Source organism: Aspergillus wentii (assembly GCF_001890725.1).
Source record: "Aspergillus wentii DTO 134E9 unplaced genomic scaffold ASPWEscaffold_1, whole genome shotgun sequence".
NCBI classification, from domain to species: Eukaryota; Fungi; Ascomycota; class Eurotiomycetes; order Eurotiales; family Aspergillaceae; genus Aspergillus; species Aspergillus wentii.
The window spans coordinates 664,717-690,432 of NW_024467832.1; the positions used below are offsets into that span (position 1 = coordinate 664,717).

Sequence of the window (25,716 nt, forward strand, 5' to 3'; positions counted from 1 at the left end):
CCTCCCCCCTTGCAGATCAGCAATGCCAAGTTGCTATGACCTCATCGAAGACAACAAGACAAGACACAGCTCTCTTACGGCATACAGTAACCATACTACAAGGTAAAGTACGAAATCGTATCCGCAAAAGTGGCCAAATTATCACCATACGTCGCCAGCGACTTACCGTCCTTGACAATCATATTCGTCGTCCCGACGGTACTAAGTACATAAACAACCAGATCACTCGTGGTTCCCTCGATACTAAAGATCTCGCTTTGGCATTTATCCGTGCTGGTCGCTTCTGAGCAGGTCGTGCTGTAGTTGTTGAAGAAGCTGTAGAGGCCAGCACCGTAGATGATGGTGTTTCGACTGTCTAGGATGCGGAGGTTGAGGGAGTCGCAGTTCCCTGGGAGACAGGTGGTGTAGTCGGGATCTTGGATGGTGGAGTTTCTGGGGTAGGGACCGTGGGCTGCGTCGGGGTTTGGTTGGTAATATCTGGGGTTGTTAGTTGATGGGTGTGTATAGGATTGATTCTCTTTCACTTACGGTGATTCTGTTTGGATGAAACTAGTTACGACAGACTCGGAGTTCAAGAATTGGTATTGATACAGCGAGTGGTGTTCGACAGCTGTTGCGTACCTGTGGTTGTTTCATTAGTTGAACCTGCTTCCATAGAAGAATCTAGCACTCACAGCCATATGTTCTTCCCTTCAACTAGGAGTCCACGACCGGTATAGACAGAGATACGGGTATCATGCCCATCATCAAGATCATGATCCGCCGTCCAGAGCCAAACATTCTCAAGATAGACACCACTAGCAGCACTTGTAATATGCATCGACATATATGCCGCTTCACAAGCAGTAGAAACAGCTGCCGAAGTTGGACACTGCTCAGCTTGGAGCTTGGAGCCGGCAAAGCCTCCAATCCGCGTGTGCACATCCCACATGCCAGATCCTAGTTCTGCGGCCAGATTCCACTCGATGAGAACTGCGCCAGGCGTAGAGCCCTGGGTGCTGACAAGCATATCAGACCATTCAACAGAACCAGACTCGCCTGGTTTTCCGACTTGGATGACAGGTATGGGCTGGTCGATTTTAGACCAAAGATCTCCGCTGGCCATGATTGCGGGATATGCCTCTCCTACAATGCGTGAACCAGGGGGTATGTGGAGTGTGCTGGTTATTTTGTAGACGCCCTGGTCGAAAAATAGAATCTTTTTAGACTGAGCTGCGGTGTTTATGGCGGACTGGATAGCTGATGTATCATCAGTTGAGCCATCTCCCTTTGCACCGGCATTTCTGATGCTTAGGAACGAAGAAGTCGGTGATGCTTCATATTGAGGCTTCGTCTTCGTGTAGTACCTAGAGGAACCACTGGCAAGTAGTGAGGTAGGCCGTGTAGGTGGTGTAAAGGTTTCTTGGAAATTAGTTGGTCCCGATGGCGTATACTTGTGACCCTGACCCCAAGCGCTGATAGTCATCTCTCCTGTTGAGCCTTGTAAGACGGATCCACTCGTGCCATGAACAGCAACTGGGACGTTTTTAAGAGACACGTTCTCCAAGATCAAGCTACCATTGCTCCAGGTAGAGCTGTGCCATGCAGTGTCGACGAAGACTGGACAGTTCTGGATATCACTGTCGATAATTATCACTGAACCCACTGTCTGCGCATCAGGGCCACCGCCGTTCATAGAAAACGCCGTTGTGCAGTTTGTCAGAGTGATTCCCTGATATGTCCAGCCCCAATTCCAAATTTGTGATATTCCCACCACTGCATTGGAGATCTTGAGGTTGCGCATTGTAAACTGTTGGTTTCCAATGTTTGCGCCATACTCGCCGCCAATGATCGTTACTCCCTCTATAAAACTTCCGGAGCCTTTGAAAGGTCAACACAGCTCATTTGTTATTCTAGGAAGCAATACCTACCGTTCTCGATGAAAAGTCCTTGTTGCTTCGTTCCTGAGCCGGAACTCATCTCAATTTGCACATTTTGGATACTCGACGCTTGCCCAGTTGGCCAATGGATACCAGTTGCGGCGGTAGTCGCAGGGATAGCAGTCAAGTCAAGGACAAAGTTTCGAATTTGCCGGAAGAACACATTTGTCGAGGTCCAACCTTGGTTTCCGTCGCTTTGATATTCGTCGCCGTCAATTAGCCCAAGTCCCTTGAATCCCGAGGTGGCTTTGATAATCGGCCGCGAGTTCGGGTTACCAATAAGCTGAGTGAAGTAGTAATCCACAATGGAGGTGGAGATGAGATATGTTCCAGCTGGAAAGTAGACAATAGCAGGAGTTGTCGTGGAGGTTTTACGGCTTGCTGGAGAAAAGCGATCACCGTCACTGATGGCTGCATTGATTGCAGCGGTATCATCCGTCACACCATCACCTAGGCACACATTTAGAAAGAGTGCTTTTAGAGTAAGATAGCGAATAGAGACCTTTAGCTCCGTAGTCCTTCACATTCCGAAATACTTTGTATCCAGAGGGGTTTGGGTTGAACGCTGCTACTCCTTGGTGGGTAATGTCTGCAAGCCAGTACGATGTATCGTCAACAGCTACTTCTTCAGATGACACTGATGAAGTTCTGGCTGATCTTGAGGGTGGTGTAGATACCCTCGTTGTATGGTCAGCAGGAGAGCTCAAGGACGAGCTCACTACTTGGTCAACAACAGGAGTATCCAAGGGATGGGCATCTGCACCAGCAAGCAGCGAAAGAAAAACAGTGATCCAAAGGCAACGCATTTTAAATCTTTCCATTGAGAGGATGAAGACACTTCAATGCTTTGAAGATATGTTTCCAGGAACAACACCCGGAAATCTCAGCATTTTATGTCCACCACTTCAGCAGTGATGAAAAATCCCGCTAGATAGACATGGAGGCGCATTTTCTGGCTGTTTCCTATCCAACCACACCAATAGTTCCAATGAATGTCCTACCCTGCCTGGCCTACCACCTTGAACGGCACGAATCATTGCATTCAATGAATAATAGACGCCATCAACAACATCTGCATCAAGTCAAGTGGTGTATCATCTGCCGGGGGAATTTGACCCTCGGGAGCAAACATCTTCGGCACCAATTTTGAGAAGAACAACGCAGTTGCCAGGGTAGACCCTCTCAGGAGAGGTTTAAGAGACTCTTCTCTGTCAGTGGACAACAACCTCTGCATGGATCTGTAAAGAGGTGAGTTTTGGAAGTAACCAGGGCAGTGAAGCCGGGGTTGTACATACCAGGACTGCAGCCTCGTTTTACAGGCTTCATTTATGATGGCTTGTGAATATTCATTTCTCAGGAATGTGACGGGAAGACATCGCTTTTTTCGACTGCCATCATATTCGGATCATTTTGATTCGATTCAATATCACAGTCAAGCGGTTGGGAAATGCAGATCCCTATGGATTCGCAGCCATTCCAACAAACTATTCAGCCCGGATTGATATTCTGCTGCAGGTAATCACATGGCGCTTCAGATGTGCAGTTGACCTGCTCGAGGGCAAATGACCTTTGGGATGTGGTTTTATCCTAGCAAGGCTAATTCTGGGCATGTTTCCCCTATTGGCTATATTGAAAGTTTTGTGGTGTTCTTTTCTTCTTTCTCTCGACTCAGCCCTCCATACTTGAGTCTCTACTTCGAGGTATAACCTAACCGGTGGATCTGGGGCAAGAGCAATAATTCATAAAAGACGCCATCTTCATAGGAGAATTAGTGGTCTCTTTGATCTCCTTAGTTTTTGATGGAATGCTAGATGATGAAGTTGACGCTGAAGTGTTGGTGATGGCAGATATATTTCCACAAAGCATCCACAGCATTACAATTTCAATACAGCCACAACCATCTCATAGCCATCTTTCTAGTCAAGAAGAAGAAGAAGAAGAAGAAGAAGAATAATAATAATGATTTGCAATCATCACCATGATAATCTTTAGTTAAACAATATGGTTTGACTGAATATTTCTCTACCGCCACGGAGACGTCATATTTGGCAGCGTCTGCCATGGAAACACAACATGCGTACGATACACACCGTATCAGTACATCCCTCTCTCTGCCATCAACAAAAGCGCCTCTTCGCATCTGCCAAAGAAGACAAAAAGCTCTTTCACCATCGTCAGCAACAATAGTCACCGTACCAGTAAATCTTCGTATAGACAAAGCGAATTTCCCCTGACCTGGAATGCAGATTTCTCCTTTATGTCATTCTGCCAAGAGCGGCACCTTGCATCTGTCACGTGATTGTATTTTTGGCTCTCCTGCTGTCGCCGCAGAAAAAAAGTCGCGAGCGGAAAAAAAGACGAAGAGATAGAAATCCTGTCCACCAGCAGCACCTCCATCCTTCCTCAAGGCAGAGCACATATCTAACGGAGGCGCCTATACTTTATTGCCCTCGAAAAGCGCTCGACTTGTGCTGCTCTGCCTTTTCCTTCTCACCTTTTTTGCCCCGTTTACCTGTTGTCCCGGTTGCCTCGCCATTCGCGATCAACCTATCCGTGGTGCGCGTGAATATCATATCGTTCACGGCCTGGACACAACTTATCTCAGCTTATTGTCGGACAACTGCTTAAGAGGACGACAATCCTGATACAGCTTGATCCGCCATCAACAGAACCTGCGCACGTATCTTGCCTCCGTTCCCCGGACTCGCTCGCGCACTCCATCGATAGTTGTCGTGCCAACGAGAATTTGGTTAGCAAAGGTGGTCAAGAAGACGGTGAAGGTCAGAAATAAATCGAATCCTGCGATTGTTAGACGCGCCCCGTGGATGAGAAAAGCCTGATCAGGAGGAATAGCTGGCGAACTCACAAAGGGGGTTGAAGCCAGCTGTGGTCTTCGAGATTTCGAGAGTTTTCAAAAAATCAAGACGCAGAAGCGCAAACCGACGCGGTAGATGTCTAAACGAAACGCCGTGGGCCCCCATGGGGACAAAGACAACATGTTCGAGTTCAATATGGCGAGCACACCAGAAGAGAAGCCCCAACGGGCGACTGCTGCTCAGCTGGCGAACAGAAAGTGAGTGAATACAGCCCCATCCATCATCATGTATTGTGCCCGCCACTTGTCTATGCATTCAATAGAGAAATACACGCGCTTTAATACCAGCCGTCTATTACTATCTGTTCAGTGTTCTGTCGCCTCCCTACGCCTCTTCTTTGATCTCAACTTTCTTTGTCCCTGCCAAACACACTTTCCAGCTTATTAACATACTAACAACCCCGACAGAATAAAGGATGTTCGAAGGCGCCGTCCCAACACCGCTACTCCAAGCTCCGCTGGAGCATCGTCAAATCCCTTCGACACATCTGCTTCGCAACCGACAAACGGTTTCTCATTTGGTCAATCTCAGAGCTTCCCAGGAGCAAGTTCAGCACCAAGCCAACCTACACAAAACGGAACATCATCACCATTTTCATTCGGTGGCGGAAGTGGTGGAGGCGGTGGCTCGTCTTCATTTAATTTTGCCTCACCTTCATTTGGCTCTGGTCCAGCGCCGAGCAATCCTTTTGCCAGCATGAGTACCGGTGCACCAAGCCAGCAGGAAGAAACCAACGGCTTCTCTGGCTTCAAAGGAAATATGTTCAGCCTCCCTCCTACTGGGAGCCAAGCGCCGGCCCAGCAGGCTTTGCCCTCTACGGGACTTTTCGGCCAGAACAACACCACCGGAGGAATGTTTGGCAGTTCCTCTACCCCTGCATCTTCACAGCCTGCTGCGGCAACACCTACCGCCACAGCTGGGATATTCGGACAGCCTGCTGCCTCCAGCGCTGCTCCTTCACCTAGTATTTTCGGCCAGTCTAGTACGAGTAAGCCTTCTGCATTCGGGCAATCTACAGCTTTCGGGGACGACTCGATGCAGACATCCCCCGATGCAAAGGGCGCTGCTGCTGCATCGAAGCCCTCCATCTTTGGCAATGGAACTCCCGCAGCTGCACCCCCTGTGTTCGGTGGTCTGAGCTCAGAGGCGAAGCCCGCAGCCTCAACTGAGCAGACACCTTCCAAGCCTCTCTTTGGAGCGAAGCCTGCCGAACAAGCTACTCCTGCAACGCCACTCTTTGGTGCCACCACGCAGTCTACCTCTGCGACTCCCGCTGCATCTACCCCTGCACCGGCTCCTTCCGCTTCCACTCCGAACCTTTTCGGGGCTAAACCCGCGGACAAGCCTGCTACGCCCTTCCAAAACCCCTTCCAGTCCACAAACCTTTTCTCAGGTGCACCTGCAGCATCGAATACTCCCCAAGAGAAGGAGCAGGAAGAGAAGAAAGCGAGCGAGCCTGCCTCCACCACTCCGTTCCAATTTGGTGCCACCAATACTGGTGGAGCTTCGCTCTTCTCAAAGAGCGCGAGCGCTGCCCCTGCTCCCGCATCTGGTGGATTGTTTGGTGTAAAACCGGCATTTGGTGCTTCTCAGCCTGCTGGGGCGGGCAACCTATTTGCCCCCAAGCCTGCTGCGACTACGGAACAAAGCACGCCGAAGGCACCCGAAGGGAACCCTTTCGGCAGTTTGTTTGCACCCAAGCCCGCTACCACACAGGAGAAGCCAGAGCCTACCCCCGCCCCCGCCCCCGCCGGCGGTCCTTTCGGCAGCCTCTTTGCTCCCAAGCCTAGCACCCCGGCGGAGGCAGAAAAGAAAGCTGAACCTCCCAAGGCAGCTCCGGCCGCCCCCTTGTTCTCGGCTTCGACTCCTGCTGGAGGTGCTCCAAACCTGTTTGCACCAAAACCGCCATCTTTCCCAAGCTCCACTACTGAGCCCAAGACTCAAACACCTGGCTTCACACCAGCCGTACCCGCACCCGTTTCCAGCTCCTTCAAGGTCAATGGTACCGAGAAGGCACTGTCGACCAAGCCCGCTGAAACCCAACGTTTTGAGACCCTCCAGCCTCGCAAACTTCCTACTGATTTGAGCACGGAGCTCAAGGATGATGCGGAGCTGTTGCATCGGATTCGCATGCTGAATGAATGCTTCAAGCGTGAGATAACTGGTCTGGATCCCGGCAAGGACGACTTTGATCTCATTGTTCAATTTTACATGCGAGTTCGCGAAACTATTGGGGCACCAACTGCTGGCACAAAACGAAAGACTCGGGATGACGAAGAGACGGCTGCCGACACTCATACCCAGAAGAAGGTTAAGCCATTTGGTGCTAGCAGTGTCGAGACCCCATCTAGCAAAGTAAATGCTCCTGAGATGAACATCGCGCCAAGCTCCATCACAAGCACACCTTCAAAACTTTTTGGATCGAGCCAAACCACTCCATCCAAGCCCGCTGAAGAGAATGATGGAAACTCAAGCACTGCAAACATTTTCGCCAAGTCATTTTCGAATTCCAAATCTTCCGAATCTGAGACGGCTAAAGCTGAGGCTCCCAGGCCTTCAACGCCCGAATCTAGCAAACCTTCCATGTTTTCTACCACTCCAACCACCTCACCGGCAAAACCATTGTTCCCTACTGCATCTGTGACCAAGGAAAGCACATCCACATCCACATCACTCTTTTCCTCTTCCGTTTCGAAACCGACTACTGCTGCTGCTCCGGCAAATCCATTTGCCCCGAAGCCTGCGGCGACTACGACCTCGGATTCTACATCTGCTTCAGCATTCCAAATACCGAAGTTTGGTGGTGCCTCTGGAGGTCCAGTCGACTTCCTTGCGCAATTCAAATCGCAAGCTGATAAGAACGCTGAGAAGGAGAAGGAGAAGCGAAAGGCAGAGGACTTTGATTCCGAAGAGGAAGACGAGGCTGAATGGGAGCGCAGGGATGCAGAGGAACAGCGGAAGAAGCGGGAAGAAATGGAGTCTCGTTCCAAGAAGCCTCCCAAGTTTGTTCCCGGAAAAGGCTTTGTCTTTGAGGATGAAGACAGTGAGAAGACCCCTGAGCCTAAGAAGGCAGAGGATGCCGTTGTTCCCAACGGTCCTTCAGCCTCCGCTGCTGGCGCCTCGGTCTTCGATACAAAGAGCAAATCATCTGCCAAGTCCAGCAACATTTTCGGTCACTTGTCAGCTACTCCGTCTGAAGTTGAAGAAAACGACGCGGATGAAACGGATGACGCTGGCGACGAGGCAAGTGAATCAGAGTCGAAGGGTGTTTCGGCCAGCGAGAGCAACGATGACGGTGATCTCAACAAGGCTCTGGCAAAGTCCAAGCAGACCACTTCGGATAAGACTACGAGCGAGGACTCAGCCACCCCTGCACCGGCGTCAGAGGGACGTAGTCTGTTTGATCGTGTAGCTACTCCAACGGAGGAAAAGAAGAACCCATTCGGTGGCCTTCTTGGCGCCTCGAAACTACCAGGACCCGCGACGCCGACCCTATTTGCTTCTCCTAGCAAACCCTCGTCGGACCAAGGCAGTGGCTCCAATGTCTTTGGATCCTCTCTGAATACCGGTGGCCTCTTTGCTACTCCTGCTCCAGCAACCTCGGGCTCTAGTACTGGGTCTATCTTTGGTGCCAAGCCGGGCAGTGACAACACTTGGAAGATGAACTCCCCCATCAAATTTGCAGCGGACTCTGCGTCTGCATCGAAGGAAAACTCTGGGTCGACGACCCCAGCGTCTGATTCATCGAAGCCGTTCTCCACCTTGTTTGGAGCGCCTGCAGGGTCAAAGCTTTCTGATTCTAGTTCCCAGAAGCCTTTGGGATTTTCTTTTGGTGGACCAAGCCAGCAAGCACCATCTGTTTTGGCTCCTTCGACCCTCACTTCTGCTACTCCTAGCGGCACATCGACCCCAGGAGCTTCTGATACGGGAGCAAACGGGTCTTCGGACGGTGATGCTGTCGAAGCCCTACCCCAGGTCGACCTTGCCCGGGGTGGAGCAGGCGAAGAGGACGAAGACGTTGTGTTTGAGTCTCGTGCCCGTGGTCTTCAGCTCAAGGCCGGCGCCGGTTGGGAGAGCAAGGGTGTTGGATTCCTCAAGATTCTGAAGAACCGCGAGACTTCTCGTGCTCGTATTCTTCTTCGAGCCGATCCCAGTGGAAACATTGTTCTGAACGCAGCTTTGATGAAGGCGATCACGTACAAGGCTTCTGGAAACAGTGTTCAATTCCTCGTGCCTCAACCCGAGGGACCTCCGGAATCGTGGGCCATTAGGGTCAAGAAGGAGGAGACTGAAACCTTGGCCTCGAAGATGGAAGAAACCAAGGCTTAGACACGAGGATGCCTCTTTTACGAATAGGCGTTGTGCACTTGATATATTTTTTTTCTCACATGGGCTTCTTTTTTTCGACTTACCATCTGGTGATGTATTATGTTTCTTCTGTTTCTTTCTAACGAAGACAGACCTAAAAGCATCTGCTTTGACTTGTTTCATTTATACACTTTTGACGCAATTTTGCCACTTTCGACCGGCCCCAAGCATTGTTCTCTTCCTTCCTTGTATTTCTGACTGTTCAAACATTATTTTCATGATCTGCTGGTGCATTTTCCTTGTTTTATTTATCTTTATTTTTATTTTTTGGGCCGTGTCTTAGTGACTTCTCTCTGCCTACCCACGCTCGAGATTGACATCCCGATTTTGGTGAGTTCAAAGTGGTTTTCTCGTTCGATTTTTTCTTTCTCCTTTTTTCATCATATTCCGTTGTTTTACACCTCAGACACATTGTAAGTAAGTATCCTGCATTTTGCGATTCGAGTCGATTGCGGCATGATGTGATCAAAAGGGCATTCATTCAATAAGTGTCTGCAGAAACAAGAAAGGCGCAAATTAGCATAGCGTTGTGGGATTTCTTTTGAGCCTTAATGGAACTACTTATTATATCTTCTATTTTGTTACAAGTATCATTCTATCACTTTTGCAGTACCATTTCAATCAACGAGTTTCTTTTGTTAACTGCGGAGTGCTGGCGGTAGAGATAAAGTTTTATGTAAAATGGTAGTTGGATATGGTGTAGAAGCAAATTCTTTCAGTTCAGATTCTCGCTACTCGAATTCCTACACGATGTGGACAAGGACAAGACTTGAAAAAATCCGGGCAACGCCATCCCCCAAAGAACCAGGGCAGGGTATAATTGATTTTAGAACTTTTTGGCTTTTTGCTTCAAGTGTACTCTCTTGGGCGAGTCTTCATCGACAATCCATATTGGACTGCAAGGGAAAAAAAATTTCATGAAAAATTTTTAAATTTGTTTTTAAGATGACCCCGACGAGAAACCCCCACCATTCAATTTTTCAAACGGATGGATGAACCCATTTATTCCTCAACAACGGCGGTGTGGAGACCCTTGGCGTCCTTGACGTTGACGGCCTGGACGAGAGAGTAGAGTCTCTCCTTAGCGCCCTCCTCGTCGTTACGCTTACGCGAGATGCGGACACGGAGGCGGAAGGGGACACCCTTGATACCGGCTTCCCAGACCTTCTTGTTGAGCTGGGGGTCGACGCGGACGTCCTTGGTGCCCTTTTCATGAAACGGTTAGAGATCGAGGATATACCCCAGAGGGTAAAAGAGGAGAGAAGAAGAACTTACCATAGCCTGCTCAGTGAAGGCACGGATCTCCTTGATAGCACGGGGAGCGCGCTTCTTGAAGGTAACACCGTGCATCTATTGAGAGGGAGAAAAAAAGTAGAAATTAGTCTTCCGCCCAAATGCCATGATTGAGAGAGTGTGAATCTGCGATTGCGGCCATAGAGGTGGACTTCATAAAACTAATTCTTCTTTTTCTTGGAGGTTGTATGTGGTAGTGGTGTCTGCATGCCATTGAGCAATGTTATATATATTTTTCAATATACGCCATTGCCCATGTATATGCTTCCATCATCTTTCCTGGCAAATTTCTTGCATTTGCCCTGATTTTCCCACAAATTTGCCTTGTGTATTGTGTGTTCTCCGTCCATTGCCTCCATGTCGAAAATTTCTTTCCTTTCCGCAAGAGTTTTCCGCAGGATCGTAGGATATGTGTATATATTTTCAGGGGTCCATCTTTTTTCAACGTACTCTCTTGTGCAGGTTGATGGTGTACTCGCGCGACACCACATCGGCGATGGCCGAGCGGGTCTTCTTGCCGGTGTTGACGGTGGTGGACATCTCTGCAGAAAAAAAAAAAACTGCTGTTAGCAAAAGATGATGATACCAACAAAGAAGACAATAATAGAGCTGGTAACTGACTGAATGGGGTTGACGGTTGTCGTTGGCTGCTGAAGTGGTCGAACGTCGAGAAGTTTTTGGTGTTCGTTTTTTTGGTGGTCGAAATTCCCAGTGTGGCTCGCTTATCGGGCGGGGGTTCTGATTGGCTGGATGGTCACGTGAGTTACCCCATTTACTACTCCGTCATTTAGATGGTTGCTGCCATGCTATTTAAGCAAGGGGAAAAATGAGAAAAAACGATTAAGTCAATAAAGACATTTCACATTAATCATGTCTATCGCTATGAAGTCTACTGTAAATTTTATCATGTCTGGCTCTGGTCGGCGCTCACATCAGTGTACAAGTCGAACCGTCGCTGAGTGTAGATCGGAATTCCTTTCCGCGTGTTCTCGATCGTCTCGTTGTCCAAATCGGCATAGACAATCTCCTCCTTTTCAGCAGCCTCGGTGAGGACATTGGCCATGGGATCGGCGACCTGACTGTGACCATAGGCTTGGTAGGATGCATCCACATCGCGCGCTGGGCTGCACAGGGCCACATACACCTGGTTATCCACAGCGCGGGCACGACCCAGCAAGCCCCAATGCAGGGGGCCGGTGGTCAAGTTGAAGGCACCGGGGTAGACCAGCAGGAAAGCGCCTTTGCGGGCAGCGATCATGGCCGACTCGGGGAATCGAACATCGTAGCAGATGGACACACCGATCTTGCCGTATTCCGGAAGATCGATAATGGTCAACTGGTTACCGGGGGAGAGGACCTCGCTTTCCTTGAAGGTGATCTTGCCGGGGATGTCGATATCGAACAGGTGGGTTTTGCGGTGGGTGCCGATGAGCGAGCCTGTCGGCGAAAAAACCAGCGAGGTATTGTAGTATTTGTTTGTCGCGGGCTCCAGCTCGGGAATACTTCCTCCCACCAGGTATGCCTTGGCCTCTGCAGCAATGGCAGACAGGGCGTGGAATGAGGGGGACTGGTCTTTGGTTGGGGGCGAAGGGAGAAGGGTCTCGGCGTATTTGGGGAAGTATTGGGTGCCGTAGGGAGAGTTGAAGCATTCAGGAAGGACAATGAGCTTTGCGCCCGCCTTTGCAGCCTCGAGGACCTTGCCCCGGGCGTGAGTGAGGTTGGCAGCCTTGTCGGCACCTGAGGGGAAGAGTCAGTCGATGACGATAAGAGCGATGGATAGAACGGACGTACCTGATGCAAGCTGCACCAAGGCCAGCTTCAAGGGCTTTTTCAGGATAGATGCCATGGCTGTTGAGGATGAAACGTGATGGCCGAGAGAGAGATGGCCGGAAGATGAAGGGAGATAAAGAAGAGCGAAGGTGAAGGCATTCTGGCATTTGATGCGGGGGAAATCGGAGTAGGGCCGATGACTCCGACGTGACACCAGTTATCTACAACTTCTCCAATTCTTGGGGTTATGGAGTATTATTATTTCTACAGAAATTACTTTACGAAGTACAGAGTACGAAGGACTTTGATGAAAGAAATGATGGAGAGATGGACTAGATAGAGTAATGAGGGTATGAGGATAGTAGTTGTGGTGTAGTTTTGTATGTACTCGAAGTTAGTTGTAGGGGGATAACGCTGGATACAGCTTTGCTTCTTAGATGATGGATCCCATATGAAATAATATGAATCAATATGAAATAAAATAATGATGGACAACGCGTAAGAAAATAATAAGATGGAAGTAGCCAAATACAGATCGCCCAAATTATGCATCGACAGTTCTAGGCACAACGGATGGGCAATATTAATCAACCGGGGTGGATCTATCACAAGGACTTTGTCAACGGCTTTTCCGGACAAACTGGAATAGCCTCATCCACTCTGTTCGTCTAATTGTGCCTAATAATCGAATCCTATCGAGCTGGAATTGAATTCCCCAAACGGCATCCGAGCCGATTCGATCTGATGTGGCGATTTTGAAGATTTTTCTGGCTCCGTTGTGCCGTCCTTCATTTGCGGTCTTGGTCTACACTACTACACCACAGACATCGAGATACACGAATCCTAGACATTTCGATACTTCATAATATCCTCATCTCCATCTCAGATTCAGATTAAATATATCCCAACTCATTCCATCCTCATTTGTAGTCTCCGTGGCGTAACGCTGACTCAGTTCGGCCCATCCTCGGTTCCCCTGATGGAAATCCTCAAGAGTGCACGGTTATCACACTGGCTCCTCCCTGGGGAAGAAAAAGAAGAAATAATATACGAAGAAAAGAAATGAAAAGGGGGTCATTCAGTAATTAAACGAACGAAATAAACAAAGCAAAAAAAAAAGGAAGAAAAAGGAGAACAAAGAAGCGTTTGCGTCTCCAGGAGTTCTTCTTCTTTGGTCTTCCACTCCGGCATCTGTCAATTTTCGACTCCACCGGCGAATTCAATACAACCATTTCGATCTGCCCCAGGGTTCACTTCTCTTCATCGCCCCAGACTTTGTGGATTTTTTTTTTTCTTTCATTAATTTCTTTTTAGCCACTGTGTTCCGCTCTTTTATAAAAAAAACTTTGTTAGACGCGTTCTTTTTTTCTTCACTCTTTCTTTCTCGCGTCTTCAAGTTCTGGTGGTCTGCGTCTATTAAATCAGCCCTCCATCTCCAGTTCGAGAACTCCAGATCAGTCTAAAGGAAATAGACTCACAGATTCTTCAATTGTCAACGGCACTCTTCCTAACCAGGAGACCTGTCGATCCATCTATCTGAAAAAGAATCAATCCATCACCATGTTCGAGGACTTCTCCTTCTCCTCTCCGTCGTCGACCAGACCACCCCGCCTGGCCTTCGATGGAGATGATCGCCTCATGGTCGACGGTGATAGTTCCATGATCTCGCCCATGTCCTCGCGCTGTCCGTCTCCTCCATCTTCTCACCATCATCCCCGATTGCCTCGGACTCTGTCTCGTCCGCGATCTTTGTACTTTCGTTCGCCGCAACCCCCCACCTCCGTCCCGTTTCCATACGACCAGAAACGTCTCTCAATTGCCACCCTCACCAAGAAATTGCATGAACACACCCTTCGCAATCCAGAAAATATCAACACAAATATCAATCAAAACATCCCAGACGATGCCTCGTCGCCTTCGCCTACCGCCTCCGCTCGCTTCCCGGGCTACTTCCTCACTCCCCCCGACACAGACCACGACGACGAAGGTTGTGATTCGTCGTCCCTCACTTCGCCCTCTCTCTCGTCTCTCCCTCAATCGCCCTTCCTAAGCCCAACCTCTGTCCCCGCGGACTTTGCTTCCCTCGATTCCCCCGCTCCAACAGCAGCAGACCGAGACCAGGACATCCGCACCCAGCGCCAACGCATGTCCCGCCTCCAATGCAGCCCCACAGACATCGAAGCCATCCGTCGAGCCCTCCTCTCCAGCGAAGAAGCCTCTGACCCCTCCGACCCCTTCCGCGAAGACGACTGCCACCCCAGCTCTCTGCCTCCGCAACTATCCCCGCGGAGACGGGCCGTCACGCTCAACCGCAGCCGGGCCAAGGGCGGTGGCGTCATCGGGGCGTCCGAGTCGAGAATGGCGCGCAGGAAGAGTAGCTCGGGTGCCTTGCCGTCGTCTCATTCGTCTTCTTCGCATAGGATCGAGAAGAACTATTATCCGACCTCTGGCCGTGATCTGCGCAAGAAGAGTGAGCAGGGATTGAGGCGGAAGAGTCTTGTGAGTGCGGCTTTGGCGTCGATGGTGGAGAAGAATTGTTGAGGGATTTAGCATAAGCATGTGTTTTTTATTCTTTATTCTTTTTTCTTTCTTTGTTATTACCGGCTTGGCCTGGTAACTAGTTTCGTTGTAACCATTGCATGTATGTAAAGTTAGATAGATACCCAATTTGTATTGTATGATTTCGGCTTTCACTCATTCTCATTTTGATCCCTGATTCCAAACTCCGTCAGAGGCGATTCCTATATCCATGATAATCAATAACAAGTACCCAAGAGAGAAAATTCTATATAAACAGGTACAAGGACATCAAGCCCTAAGAATTGAAATGAAAATGAAAATGCAAACTCAAAATAGCCAAAACCCAGAAATAAAAATCAAAATCAAAATGCAGCATGTGCAACACGCAAACCAAAACCAGAAACCAACATAAATCATCAAATCAATCTACTCCATCACCCCTTTCGCTGAAAACAAAACCGTCCCTTTCGCAAAGAACTCGCCAACCCTCGTAACCGTCTCAACGGCTGAGAAGAAGAACCACTACCCCCTCTCTGTATCTTTTTCTGAGCAGAGAGAGAAATATGTTTAACGGGTGTTTGGGCATCTGGCGTGGTTGTCATCGTCTGTCCATATTCATGCCAGAGCTCGGTTAGTCCGAGACACGCTAGATCGTGCTCCCACTGTCTGGTGATGTCGTTCTCTTCGTGGATAGGATGGCCTGGTTCGCCTATTTCATCGTCGTTGTTGTCATCAATGTTTTCGTCGTCATCTTCGTGTTCGAATCGTAACGGTGGGGTGGGGTGGAAGTTTGCGTAGATGGGGGATGTAGTGTGTGGGTTTGGGTTTTGGGTGGTGGTGGTTGGTTGTAGTCGTTCGGAGATGGACGGGATGGGGTTGTATGGTAGATCACCGACTAGGTCTAGATGGGCTTTTTGTTGAACTTCGTTGGTTTTGGTGGATTCTAATGGGTTGGTTTCGTCAAGTTCATCGAGGTATACGTCCTGGGCAGGGATATCTGCCAGCCCATCCAATTGGATAATTGGTGAGTCTGGGTCATCAAATAGCACCGTAGTGGCGGTGGTAGCTGAGAAGCGCGAGTTTCGATGGTTGTCGGTAGAATCAAAGGATGCACAGTCTACGTCTTCGATATAAGAGACAATTCGGGCGAGTTTCAATGATTCTCGGGGATTCAGGATTTCGAACAGTGCCCCTTGATGGCACATGGTTGTTTTGGACTGCTTCAGGTCGAAGAGGACCGAATCGGACCGGGTTTTGTTGTGGCTAGGGAATGAGGGTTCAAATGGGGGGGTTCCAAGTCTATCGCGGAAAGTATTCTGTGGTCTGTTAGTCGCAGAAGATGATCCAATTCATCAATTAGCTTACTAGGGTAGCAATCGGGGTACGTATATCAGTCGGACCCGATGACGAGACTGAAAGAGACATCACCGTTAGACACAATACTGCGAACCCTATTCATTCTGACTGGCAAGTTGTACTTACGAAGAAAACCATCCAGCCCTTCCAGCTCCTGCTCACTCCGCTGCGACATGACGCTGAGCGAGTACGATGGTGAGAGAGGCGGGGGATTTGATATAGAAGAGGACACGGAAACCGGATACAGACACGATGACGTCTGGTCCTGTTGGAGATTCACAGCGCCATTCTTTCGTTTCAGAGTCTTTCCGCCGTGATAAAAGATGGACTCGTCGTCTTGGGACAGACACTTGCGGTAGTCGTGCAGAGAGAGGGACCCTGCATGAAATGGTCTGCCTGAAGCTGCATCTGCAGCTAGGGATAGAGGTTGCTGGGATGTCGGTGTCATGATCTTGTCGCCATGAAGCTGAAGAGGTTCTGGATAGTCCAGAGGAGAGTGTTCCAAGTGGTAGGCATTTGGCCAGATATTGATCGGGGTTTCGGTGCAGGAGTGAGTTTTGGAATCCATCGCAGTTTCTTGCTTGTTTCCAGCACGTCAAGATAAAGAAGTCAATGAGGGAGTAAACCAAGTAGAATGAAACGAAAGACAGGTCTCGTTGCTCGATGTCAAAAGGGTGTCTTTTTTCTTTGTCGTGATCGCATTGAGCTATCCTGAGCTCATGAATTCAGAACAATCAAACCAACACAAACACAATGAAGATATACTGGAATTACAGAGGCCTCCGTATTCCGTGCAGTAGATCGCAGAACAGCAGCAGTAATGAGGGAAAAGTGGGAATGGTGGAGAGAAATAGCATTAGAGCAATGCGCGTTGCGGTCAAATGTGATGGATCAACAGATCCGACATATTAACGTCCCTTGAATAGAGACAGGTAAAGGATGAAATGCAGACTGGTCTAGAGGGAAGAGAAGATCAAAAGAAAAAGAAGATAGATGGATTAATTAATGTAGAGAGATAATTATTCAACGAGAGTTGTGTGTGAAGACAGAACCCATCTTCTTGCAGAAGAGAGTGACCAGGAAGAGAGAAGAAAAAGAGAGAAAGAAAAGAAGGCAAACAGCAAAGTAAAAAAAAAAAAAAAAAAAGGGCTGGACTTGAGCATCGCCAGCCCATCGAGATAAATACAGCTTCCATTTTTTCCCATCTGCCAGTTCAGTCTGTCTGCAGTCGTTTCGCTGTCACTTTCTCATCTTTTCTCCCTCCACAGCCAATCAGCATCCTTTCTTCCGCCCCTCGGCTGACTCCAGCATCTCATCACATCTCAACGCCCAAAACAGCCTGGGAGTCACATCCAACGTGGCCCAATACCAGCCCAGAAGCAGCTGGACGGGGGAAAAATGTTTAAAAAAAAAAGCCGGAAAAGGTCATCCACCATCCCAGGTGATCGAGGACTCTGCAAGGAACCCCCCTCCATCTTCATCTTCTTCATCCCGTTTCAAATCTCGCCTTCTACGCAATCCAAGGCCCTGACACGGCGGCATTCCAGTCTCATTCGCTCGCCTCCTTGTTCCCGATCCTCCATCGACATTTCTGAAACATGCAAGTGATTCGATGACGCTGATGGAAGACTAGGAAGACTAACGAAGATCGCTGGTTTAATCCCAGTCTTGAACGACGTGAGGCTGACTGTGGCGGGATGCTTTTTTTACGCCCTTCTCTCGGTACACCATCTTTGACATGCCAAAAAATAGATTCAAAAAAAGGGGGCAGAGACATGCATTCCTTAGGATCTCATGATGATTTCACTCTTTTCATTCCGACGGCCCCGGTCGGATCAGATCAGCCTTACCTTACTCAGGTGCGGCCTTGATGCTTTTGTTTCATTCAAACGCCTTTGTTGTCACACGCTCGCTGGTGGCAAATTCCAGTGCACTGCCTGCCAGCGTGACTTGAGGCTGTATCCAAACGAGTTATCAAGTAGTACGACTGAGATCACTCAACATGTTCATTAAGGCTATGTAAAGCATCCCTATCGTCCACACAGCACTGTCCGTCATCTCATTCTGTTTGCTGCAAACGTATAACAATCCTCAATATACTAAATACCAAAACAAAAAACTCCTCAAGTCCAAACACCAATTTATGCACGGAAAAGGGAGAATAAAGTGTTCACATATCATTCGTCATCATCGTCATCATAAGCCAATCCAAGCCAATGTTCTTGCGGTAGGTTATGTATGTACCTCGTGGCATTCTGTAACCCACTTGATATAGAAATGAACAAGAAAAAGAGAAAAGGGGGAAAAGAGAAAAAAAAAACAAGATAGACCACCAGCAATACCTAAATAACTCGCTCGCAAAGTATAAAAACAACCCTGGCTGCCCGGGAAAGCCACTGGTAGATTCCAAGCAACATCATCAATCGATATCTAATGACGTTTATATTTCTGAAACAGCTAAGTCAGTAAGGAAGAACCAAAGATAGAAAGCCGGAACTTACATCTTCCATCTTTCGTCGATTGCTCGGATCCAATGTATTGCCCGCTCCCAACAGCGTCTTGCCCACGGCCTTGGATACTCCAATCGCGGGGCGAAGTACAACTGTCGGCGCGCGTTTCCACACAGCCCTGGCCGCAGCCTTTGCACTCCCACTCTCGACTACCTCTCCAGGGACTGCCACGATGGCATCCCGAGCCAGGAGCAAGTCGCGCTCCAGTCCAGTGAATGCACCCCGAAGCCCTTGCACCACACCCACTGGCTGGTCGGCGTACAAGGATATCTTTTTCGCCTCCTCTTCATCTATCGAGTCTTCCTCGGGACCCACCAGCTGTGCACTCGGCGTCGTAAGCAGGTCCTCGGCGCCTTGCAGCACCGTCTGAGTGCCAATAGCGAGTTTGGCACCCAGTTTGACAAGCTCGTTCGAGGTTGTTTTGGCAAATGCGAGCGCGCCCTTTTGAATACTTCGGACAATTCGGCCATCCTTTTGGTATTCTCGCATCGGGACAACCACGAGGTCTTTCACTCCCCCACCAACGTTTACCAAAGACCGTATGGGGGCTAGGCCTGCCAGGACCCCAGGCAGCTGGTTCCTCTTGATGTCAGGCATCCAGATATCGTTGAGTGTGTTGCCAAGCTTATCGAATCCAGAAACTCCATAAATTATGACATGTCGCATGACCATGTCCGCCCCGTCTAGCACAAAAAAGTTCATAAACTCCGTCGTGCGACCGGACTGAAGGCCTGCGTAGTCTACTCGTTTGGGCTTGAAGTCAAGCTTGACCGGCACGGCGTTGATTTCCACTCTCTGCAGGAATGGTGCCTCGCCTGGAGCGCTTGGGGCAGCGGCAGGAGCAGATTCATCTCGGAACTCAAAGAAACGGCATATAAAGTCAAGGGCATCTTGGTCGACATGCAATCTGAGAGGAAGAAGAGTTGCCTTACAAAATGTCAGTATAGTACTCGCTGGAAATCTAGATAGCATACCTTCAGAACAATCTCAGACGCAGCTAGGTCAGGCACAGGCCTCACGGTGAGCACTTCCAAATGGACCATGCTAGTTCCGCTTTCCTTTTCGCCCATTTCATGCATATACGTAGCAAACTTCTTCCACGTTGAAGTCGGCACGTGGTCGAATATTTCCAAGTCGTTCACTCGTACATCCAGTGAGCTTTGCGTTTCCCCCGAGTCAGGTGGGAAAACAACAAAGTCCGCACAAATGCCTTTCAGTTCAAAGGTCATTTTATGATACTTGCTACGGGACAGGCGCAGCCTCTTTCCTCTATAAGATGGCGATTGACCCTGGCGTGGCGTGGCCCCGGTCACCGTGGTTGTGGTTGCATAGCTTCCCGTTTCGCTGACAAGATCATCAATGTTGCGATTTATATCGTTGCGGAGTTCTCGTGGATCCTTATGAGCGGGAATGCCAATGTAGATCGAGTTGAAGAGGCAGTCTCCAATGACGGATTCCTCCTCATCTTCAACACCTGGAGATGCTCGACTGCCAGTCCTGGCACGCCGTTCTGTAGCCTTCTTCTCAACCTCCTTGACGGCCTTAGAAATTGTGTCCCTGGTTCGTTGCCAGTCGTAGCCATCAAACAAGTTCCATATTACATGGGCATCTCGAACCCTTATCCGCAAAGGGCTTCTCTGCAACTTATGGTCGTTTGAGAGTCCATATGTGTTTTGAGTAGAATCCCACCTGTGTGCCGTGCCACCGACTGCTGACTGTTTCGCAAAATGATCATCACGGAAGTCAAACTCGGAGAAACTGGAGGAAACGTGATATTGTGAATGGAAACTGTCAAGAAGGTCGTTCGAATCTGAAGACGGACTGTCCATATTCCCGGTTGGGGCCTCGTGACCAGAAACCTGTCTCGGCGTATAAAAATCGCTTACATATTCTAGCTCGTCATCTATAGGCCCTTCTCCAGAATAAGTTTGTCCGGATGCAGATGGTGATTCGGGGGAGCTTTCTGGATGAGGCGTCTGATCGGCAGAAAATGCATCGCCAGAGAATGATGCTAGCATGTCTTGTAGTGGCATGACTTCAGTTCGATACTTGAGTGTTGGGCTTGGAGGAGTGGGAGGCTGAAGCCCATTCAGAATATTGATGAGAGTTTGCGTTGAGTCCGCGCACGTCTCGAGAATCAGCAGATCATCTCTCAGTTCCACATCAACCGATTTTGTTCCATCATCATTCAGCTGCATTAGTTTGACTATCGCTGTCGCTGATGATATCGACGAGACAGGAACATATCCCAAGTCGATAAGGGTCTGCACTTGGTTGCTCTGGGCCACGGAAGATTTAAGCGGGTGTACATTATCCGCAAGTCCCACATTTTGCACGTCATCAATGATCATAATCGATGCTTTCCTAAGGTCTAATGTCGCCTCGGAGGACTCATGGCTATGGATAGCACCGGAGAATTTGGCACTGGTGAGAACCACCAGACCCTTTGCCGGTGTATTGCGGGGATTAAGTCCGATGACGCAGTCTCGCATGATCAATGCCAGTTTTGTAGGCTTCACAGGCGCTTTAGGGCTCTCAGGGTGCTCGGATGACCGCTCAGACATCTGAGGTTCTTCATGTTCGGAATCCTGCAGATCGGCGAGATTGGCCAGGGACTTGGCCATGTTTGATGCCATATCTCCGCGTGACATGTCCTCGCTCAATCCAAGGAATGCAATTACCGAAGGGATTGAGTACTCCACGCGAAGATTATAAAGCTTGATTTTAATAGTAGGATCCATCTCATCGGCAATGAAGCGAGTCATCAACATTGGAAGGTGTACTTGACCTGGGCTTTGCATCCTGCTCGCAGGTAAAACTTCACCAAGAAGCTCCTCATCGTCGTTTCTGGTAGCCGACACTGTTCCAATTTGAGCAGCAATAAGAGAAGGAATGGGGATATAAGCCGCTTCAGCGTTTGTAATGTGTGTTGAGATGTCCCCGATCTTCCCTCCAACATGAACGTGACAGTCAAATTCTCTGATCAAGGTCAAGGTCAAAATCCCTGGACGGTCATCTTCAGGTAAGTACTTGGTGACATTTGATAACCTGCCCAGTTCATTCCCGAGCTGCGAAAGAGGCTCCAAACCACCGATATGTGATACGACAGTCTTCATTCCCGCGACAGTGACGCGAAGGACCGAGCCTTGTCTCCGCTGTCGGAAAAGTGTGTCCAGCATGATGTCATCATCTTCATCATATTTGTCCTTGGATGGCGTGATGAGTGATAATAAACGGTCTAGATCAACCTCCTTGGGCGTAAAAAGAAACTCAACTCTGATATTGCTCAAAGTAATCTTGGCAGGCGTGTCTTGGTCATCGTCGAGGGGGAAAGGACCGCTTAATTTCGCTTTGTCAATCTGGACACCAACACCTTCGAATCTGCTGACGACTTTGACAGCTGTTGTTCTCAATTTCAGACAATGGGTTTCCCCAAGAACATCCAACACAATGCCACCAAGCCGAGCGTTGACTTTCCACATCACTGAGTCATTTTGGGTTGCGGCCGCGGGCGGAGGTGCAGCCTCGAAATGCACGCCACGGGGTCGTTTGGGTGGATCTTTCTTTGCCCCTTTCGCGGTTGAAACGGATGAAATAGAGCTTCCAAGTTCCAGGATAGTGCTCAAACCACCGATCCAACCAACAACTTCCTCGAGGCGTTGGATATTAAAATTGATTTGGAGAGGGAGTGTTGTAAAGTTGACCCTGGCAGAGTCCGTTGACTTGGTCAAGGAAACAGAAATATCCCCATGTGTAGGCGACAAGATATCTCGAGTTGATTCTCGCATCTTCAAGCCCTCATCAAATGAGAGCAGGTCTTCCGAGGCAAAGCCTAGCACAAATTTGGAAACATCGAGGCGGAGTTTTGTAATGCCATTCTCTGCCGCGAAATTGCTATTCAAGCCAGACAGTGTGATATGCAGGAGAACATCTTCGAGGAACGAACGGAAGGAGGGCGATGGGTGGATTTGAGAGTTTTCGGCAGGATAAGCGTGTCCTGGGATATGCTCGACAAATTTTATAGAAAACTTGTCCAGAGCAAGACTGAAGGCCTGTCGGCCCTGTGTTTCTTTCAACGGATGGCTTTTCTTGAGAGGCTCTTCGCCACTATCGCCGAAAGCATCAAGCAGTCTCTGACCTATCTTAGTGAGAAGCCAGCCAGTAGCAATATCAAGATGGAGTTCCGCCGAGTGGATCTCGATACCGATGTCACGATGCTCGTTCTTGAAGTCGTGATGATTGTCCTTCTCTGGGTGGCGTGGGTGCCTCTGCCCAAGGTTTTCAGGGTAAACCGACGAATCAATTGAATCACCGCGAAACCGCGTAGAAGCAGAGGTTTTGGAAGCAAGGAGATCTTCCCCAATCATTGACTCTTGTAAATTCGCTGTTGACTCTTTCATGCCACTGCTTGCTGATTGAGCTGTATCCCTGGACCCACCGCTATCGATGGGAGGAAGCCATATCTGAATTTTGTCAACGCTGAAAAACTTCTTTGAAACCTCTATGATTTTATTCAGCGGCGGTGGAGTTTGACTGCGGTCCCTACCAGTCGACGGTGATTCGTCGAGATTGTGTTCCTGTGTAATATGAGGCCCTGTTTGAGCTGTAAGTTTTGGTGTAGATATTGTCGTCTCATCATTGTCATCGTCCGTGTGTCCAGCTTGGCTATGGTATGTCGCACTTGCATAATTATCTTGGAAGCTGTCATTTCTAAAAACATGCGTAGACTCTGGTGAATCCCAGGCCCCTGGGATGTTAGGCATGAAACCTCTAGACGAGCCCTGGCTGATAGCACTCATATACATGCTTTGCGCCTCCTCGTTGGAGAACATTTTGGATTCGGAGAGGTCTTCGTTAGAAGATTCGGAGTGCGAGCTTGTACTACCGGCTTCGGATGGAGGACTGGAGGTACGAGACAGAGGCCGGATTTCTGCACTCTTAGCAAGAGGGGAGTCAGCTGCTTCGGGAAATGGCTTAGGTGACTCTGTCCGAGTGAAAAGTGTGTGGTGGTCTGCTTCAAGTGTGGCCTGGCTACTATGCTGGGAAGTCCGAGTGTCTGATTCTTGACCACTCCCGTCACCACTCCGGAGAATTCCCGAGTCTCCGGTATCACGATCATTGGTTGCATTTCTAGCCGCATGAAAGTTTGGACTCTGATGTGGAGAGTTGTGATGACTCGTATGAGGGTATTCTTGGGGCGGAAGCATTCCAGAATGCTCAACATCATCGATATGTGACTCAATGACAGAATCGAGATATTCTGGATTGTCTAATATTTTATCATCATCGAAAAAGGCTCGCGAATCTTCAAGATACCCTTCACTTCTATTCTCCGCATCCGTGTCTGCGTCTGAGAACCGACCGGTATAGTTGGACGCTTCCATCTCTGGAACTTCATGATGTTGTAGCTCATGCCGTGATTCTTCAAGCTCTTCGGGGTCTTCAGGACGTTCAGGGTATTCCGGATATTCAGACTCTTTGGGATATTCGGCATCTTCAGGATCTTGCGAGCCCGCAGTGTCTCGAGGTGGTCCGAAAATAGTTGACCGCGTCATAGCTAGGACGGAGTTCGACTGGGGAGAATCCAAAGGTGGGGGTGATGACGCTCTGCTGGGAGGTTGACTCCCCTTTGACTGCATGGTAGTCGACGGAGATTGAGGGGTAACGAAACGAGAATAGTTCGAAAACACTACTGGGTCAGAAACCAAAGCCAGATTGATATCAGAGAGCGAAATCAGTCGCTTCCCTTCTCTATGGGGTGGAACTTCACCAGGACGAGTAGAGTTGGACACAGCGTCCACACTCACTTCCCGAACAGTCAACAACCCTGAGATTAGATCTGGCTTGTCCTCTGGTTGTCGCTTTGATGTTCCATCTTGCTTCACTTCCATATCTACCCGTATGGAGATGTTGTTGACCTTTACTTGGAGGCGCTCCGCAATGCCCTTCAAAAACCCAGCGACGAAACTGGGTAACGACATGCTTTCGTCTCCAAGTCCGTATTCCTCTTCATCATCACTGGATGATGTACCGCTGCGGTGTAGGACTTGCGACCGTGATGATATAGCAGCCTGCAGTTCGTCCTTTTCTTCTTTCGGCTCGGCTTGGAGGAACGACTGGGCCAGATCGTTCGGCGTAGGGAGGATTTGATCACCACTGGAACCATGAGCCCCTGACGGGTGAATTCCCAGGCCTGCTGGCTTTCCATCCTGGTTTGTGTCCTCCGAAGGAAGTCTCAAGTGTACGTCGATGCCGCTGGCCTCGCAAATAATGCCGCTACTGTAGATATCGGCCGGAACGGTGATTTTCAAGAACCGAACCCTGGCACTGAGCAACTGGCTTGACGGAGGAAGATGGAGAAGTGTGGCTAGTTTCTATTGATGATAATCGTGTTAGCAGGCGATTCCGATGATTTGGGGGCGGGTGCTAAAGTGGTGGATTGCCAACAGGACCAGCAGGCTTCACACACTCACCTCTATTCTCAAACCAATATCCCTTAGTTCAACGGTACTCCGCTGTCCCCAACGGATTCCCAAACTGTCGAGGTCCAGAGCCTCAGTGTCGACGAGCTCCAGGCGGGACAAGGCATATCGGAGCAGCCGCTTCTGAAAGAACGAAGGCAAGAAGTAAGCCATCTTGGAGGGGCGATAAGAGCCGACCGGGGGCTCAACTAAATCCGCAATGTCATCGGAATAGGAACATAATAATAAGAAGAGAAATGGATTTTGATGCCTGCTGGGATGGGTGATATGCCTTGCTGCGCTGGGACTGGTCCCTCAAGGGACAGGCAGGATTGCGGAGGGTTGATCAACTCCCAGTTATGGATGACGTTCGGAATCGGAGAGCGCTAGATAGCGGCGATCAACCGCAATAGTCAGGCGGAGCAACGGAATACCCAAATCACACCACGACAACTCACACGATGCAAGGCTGCTTCTCGTTAGAGTCGTTGAAGTGTACAGTGCGGTAACAAAATAATGGTTCTAGAGCTGCTCATGGGGCTAAAAAAGCTACACAACAAGTGTCACCAGTCAGAAAGCGGTCCAGCAAAAACGGCAGGGTTTATATTGGCGGCCACGAGCTATGTTGGTAATTCTCAATAAT

At 49.2% G+C, this 25,716-nt stretch overlaps 6 protein-coding genes across 6 annotated transcripts; 2 read left to right on the forward strand and 4 right to left on the reverse strand.

Moving 5' to 3' along the window:
- Positions 1 to 95: 95 nt before the first annotated feature.
- ASPWEDRAFT_166332 (glycoside hydrolase family 55 protein) lies at positions 96 to 2,725 on the reverse strand (the record flags this gene model as incomplete). Its single annotated transcript, XM_040829975.1, has 5 exons — positions 96 to 477; positions 529 to 621; positions 675 to 1,860; positions 1,911 to 2,369; positions 2,422 to 2,725. 5 exons carry the CDS (start codon positions 2,723 to 2,725, stop codon positions 96 to 98), a joined length of 2,424 nt encoding a protein of 807 aa, XP_040693927.1.
- Positions 2,726 to 4,930: 2,205 nt separating this feature from the next.
- Positions 4,931 to 9,124, forward strand: ASPWEDRAFT_47121 (RanBP1 domain protein; the record flags this gene model as incomplete). The annotated part of the gene is made up of 2 exons (XM_040836904.1): positions 4,931 to 4,992; positions 5,203 to 9,124. The coding sequence occupies 2 exons, from the start codon at positions 4,931 to 4,933 to the stop codon at positions 9,122 to 9,124; spliced, it is 3,984 nt and encodes a 1,327-aa protein (XP_040693928.1).
- A 620-nt stretch (positions 9,125 to 9,744) lies between these two features.
- Positions 9,745 to 12,302, reverse strand: ASPWEDRAFT_730622 (uncharacterized protein; the record flags this gene model as incomplete). The annotated part of the gene is made up of 6 exons (XM_040839279.1): positions 9,745 to 10,369; positions 10,439 to 10,513; positions 10,907 to 10,996; positions 11,074 to 11,103; positions 11,388 to 12,193; positions 12,248 to 12,302. 6 exons carry the CDS (start codon positions 12,300 to 12,302, stop codon positions 10,166 to 10,168), a joined length of 1,260 nt encoding a protein of 419 aa, XP_040693929.1. The 3' UTR covers positions 9,745 to 10,165.
- A 1,484-nt stretch (positions 12,303 to 13,786) lies between these two features.
- ASPWEDRAFT_166336 (uncharacterized protein) lies at positions 13,787 to 14,767 on the forward strand (the record flags this gene model as incomplete). Its single annotated transcript, XM_040829976.1, has 1 exon — positions 13,787 to 14,767. One exon carries the CDS (start codon positions 13,787 to 13,789, stop codon positions 14,765 to 14,767), a length of 981 nt encoding a protein of 326 aa, XP_040693930.1.
- Positions 14,768 to 15,344: 577 nt separating this feature from the next.
- Positions 15,345 to 16,670, reverse strand: ASPWEDRAFT_22452 (oxidoreductase, short-chain dehydrogenase/reductase family; the record flags this gene model as incomplete). Its single annotated transcript, XM_040832337.1, has 4 exons — positions 15,345 to 15,351; positions 15,410 to 16,062; positions 16,112 to 16,158; positions 16,229 to 16,670. The coding sequence occupies 4 exons, from the start codon at positions 16,668 to 16,670 to the stop codon at positions 15,345 to 15,347; spliced, it is 1,149 nt and encodes a 382-aa protein (XP_040693931.1).
- Positions 16,671 to 18,532: 1,862 nt separating this feature from the next.
- atg2 (putative autophagy regulatory protein Atg2) lies at positions 18,533 to 25,247 on the reverse strand (the record flags this gene model as incomplete). Its single annotated transcript, XM_040829977.1, has 4 exons — positions 18,533 to 18,550; positions 18,604 to 19,539; positions 19,587 to 24,986; positions 25,086 to 25,247. The coding sequence occupies 4 exons, from the start codon at positions 25,245 to 25,247 to the stop codon at positions 18,533 to 18,535; spliced, it is 6,516 nt and encodes a 2,171-aa protein (XP_040693932.1).
- Positions 25,248 to 25,716: the final 469 nt, after the last annotated feature.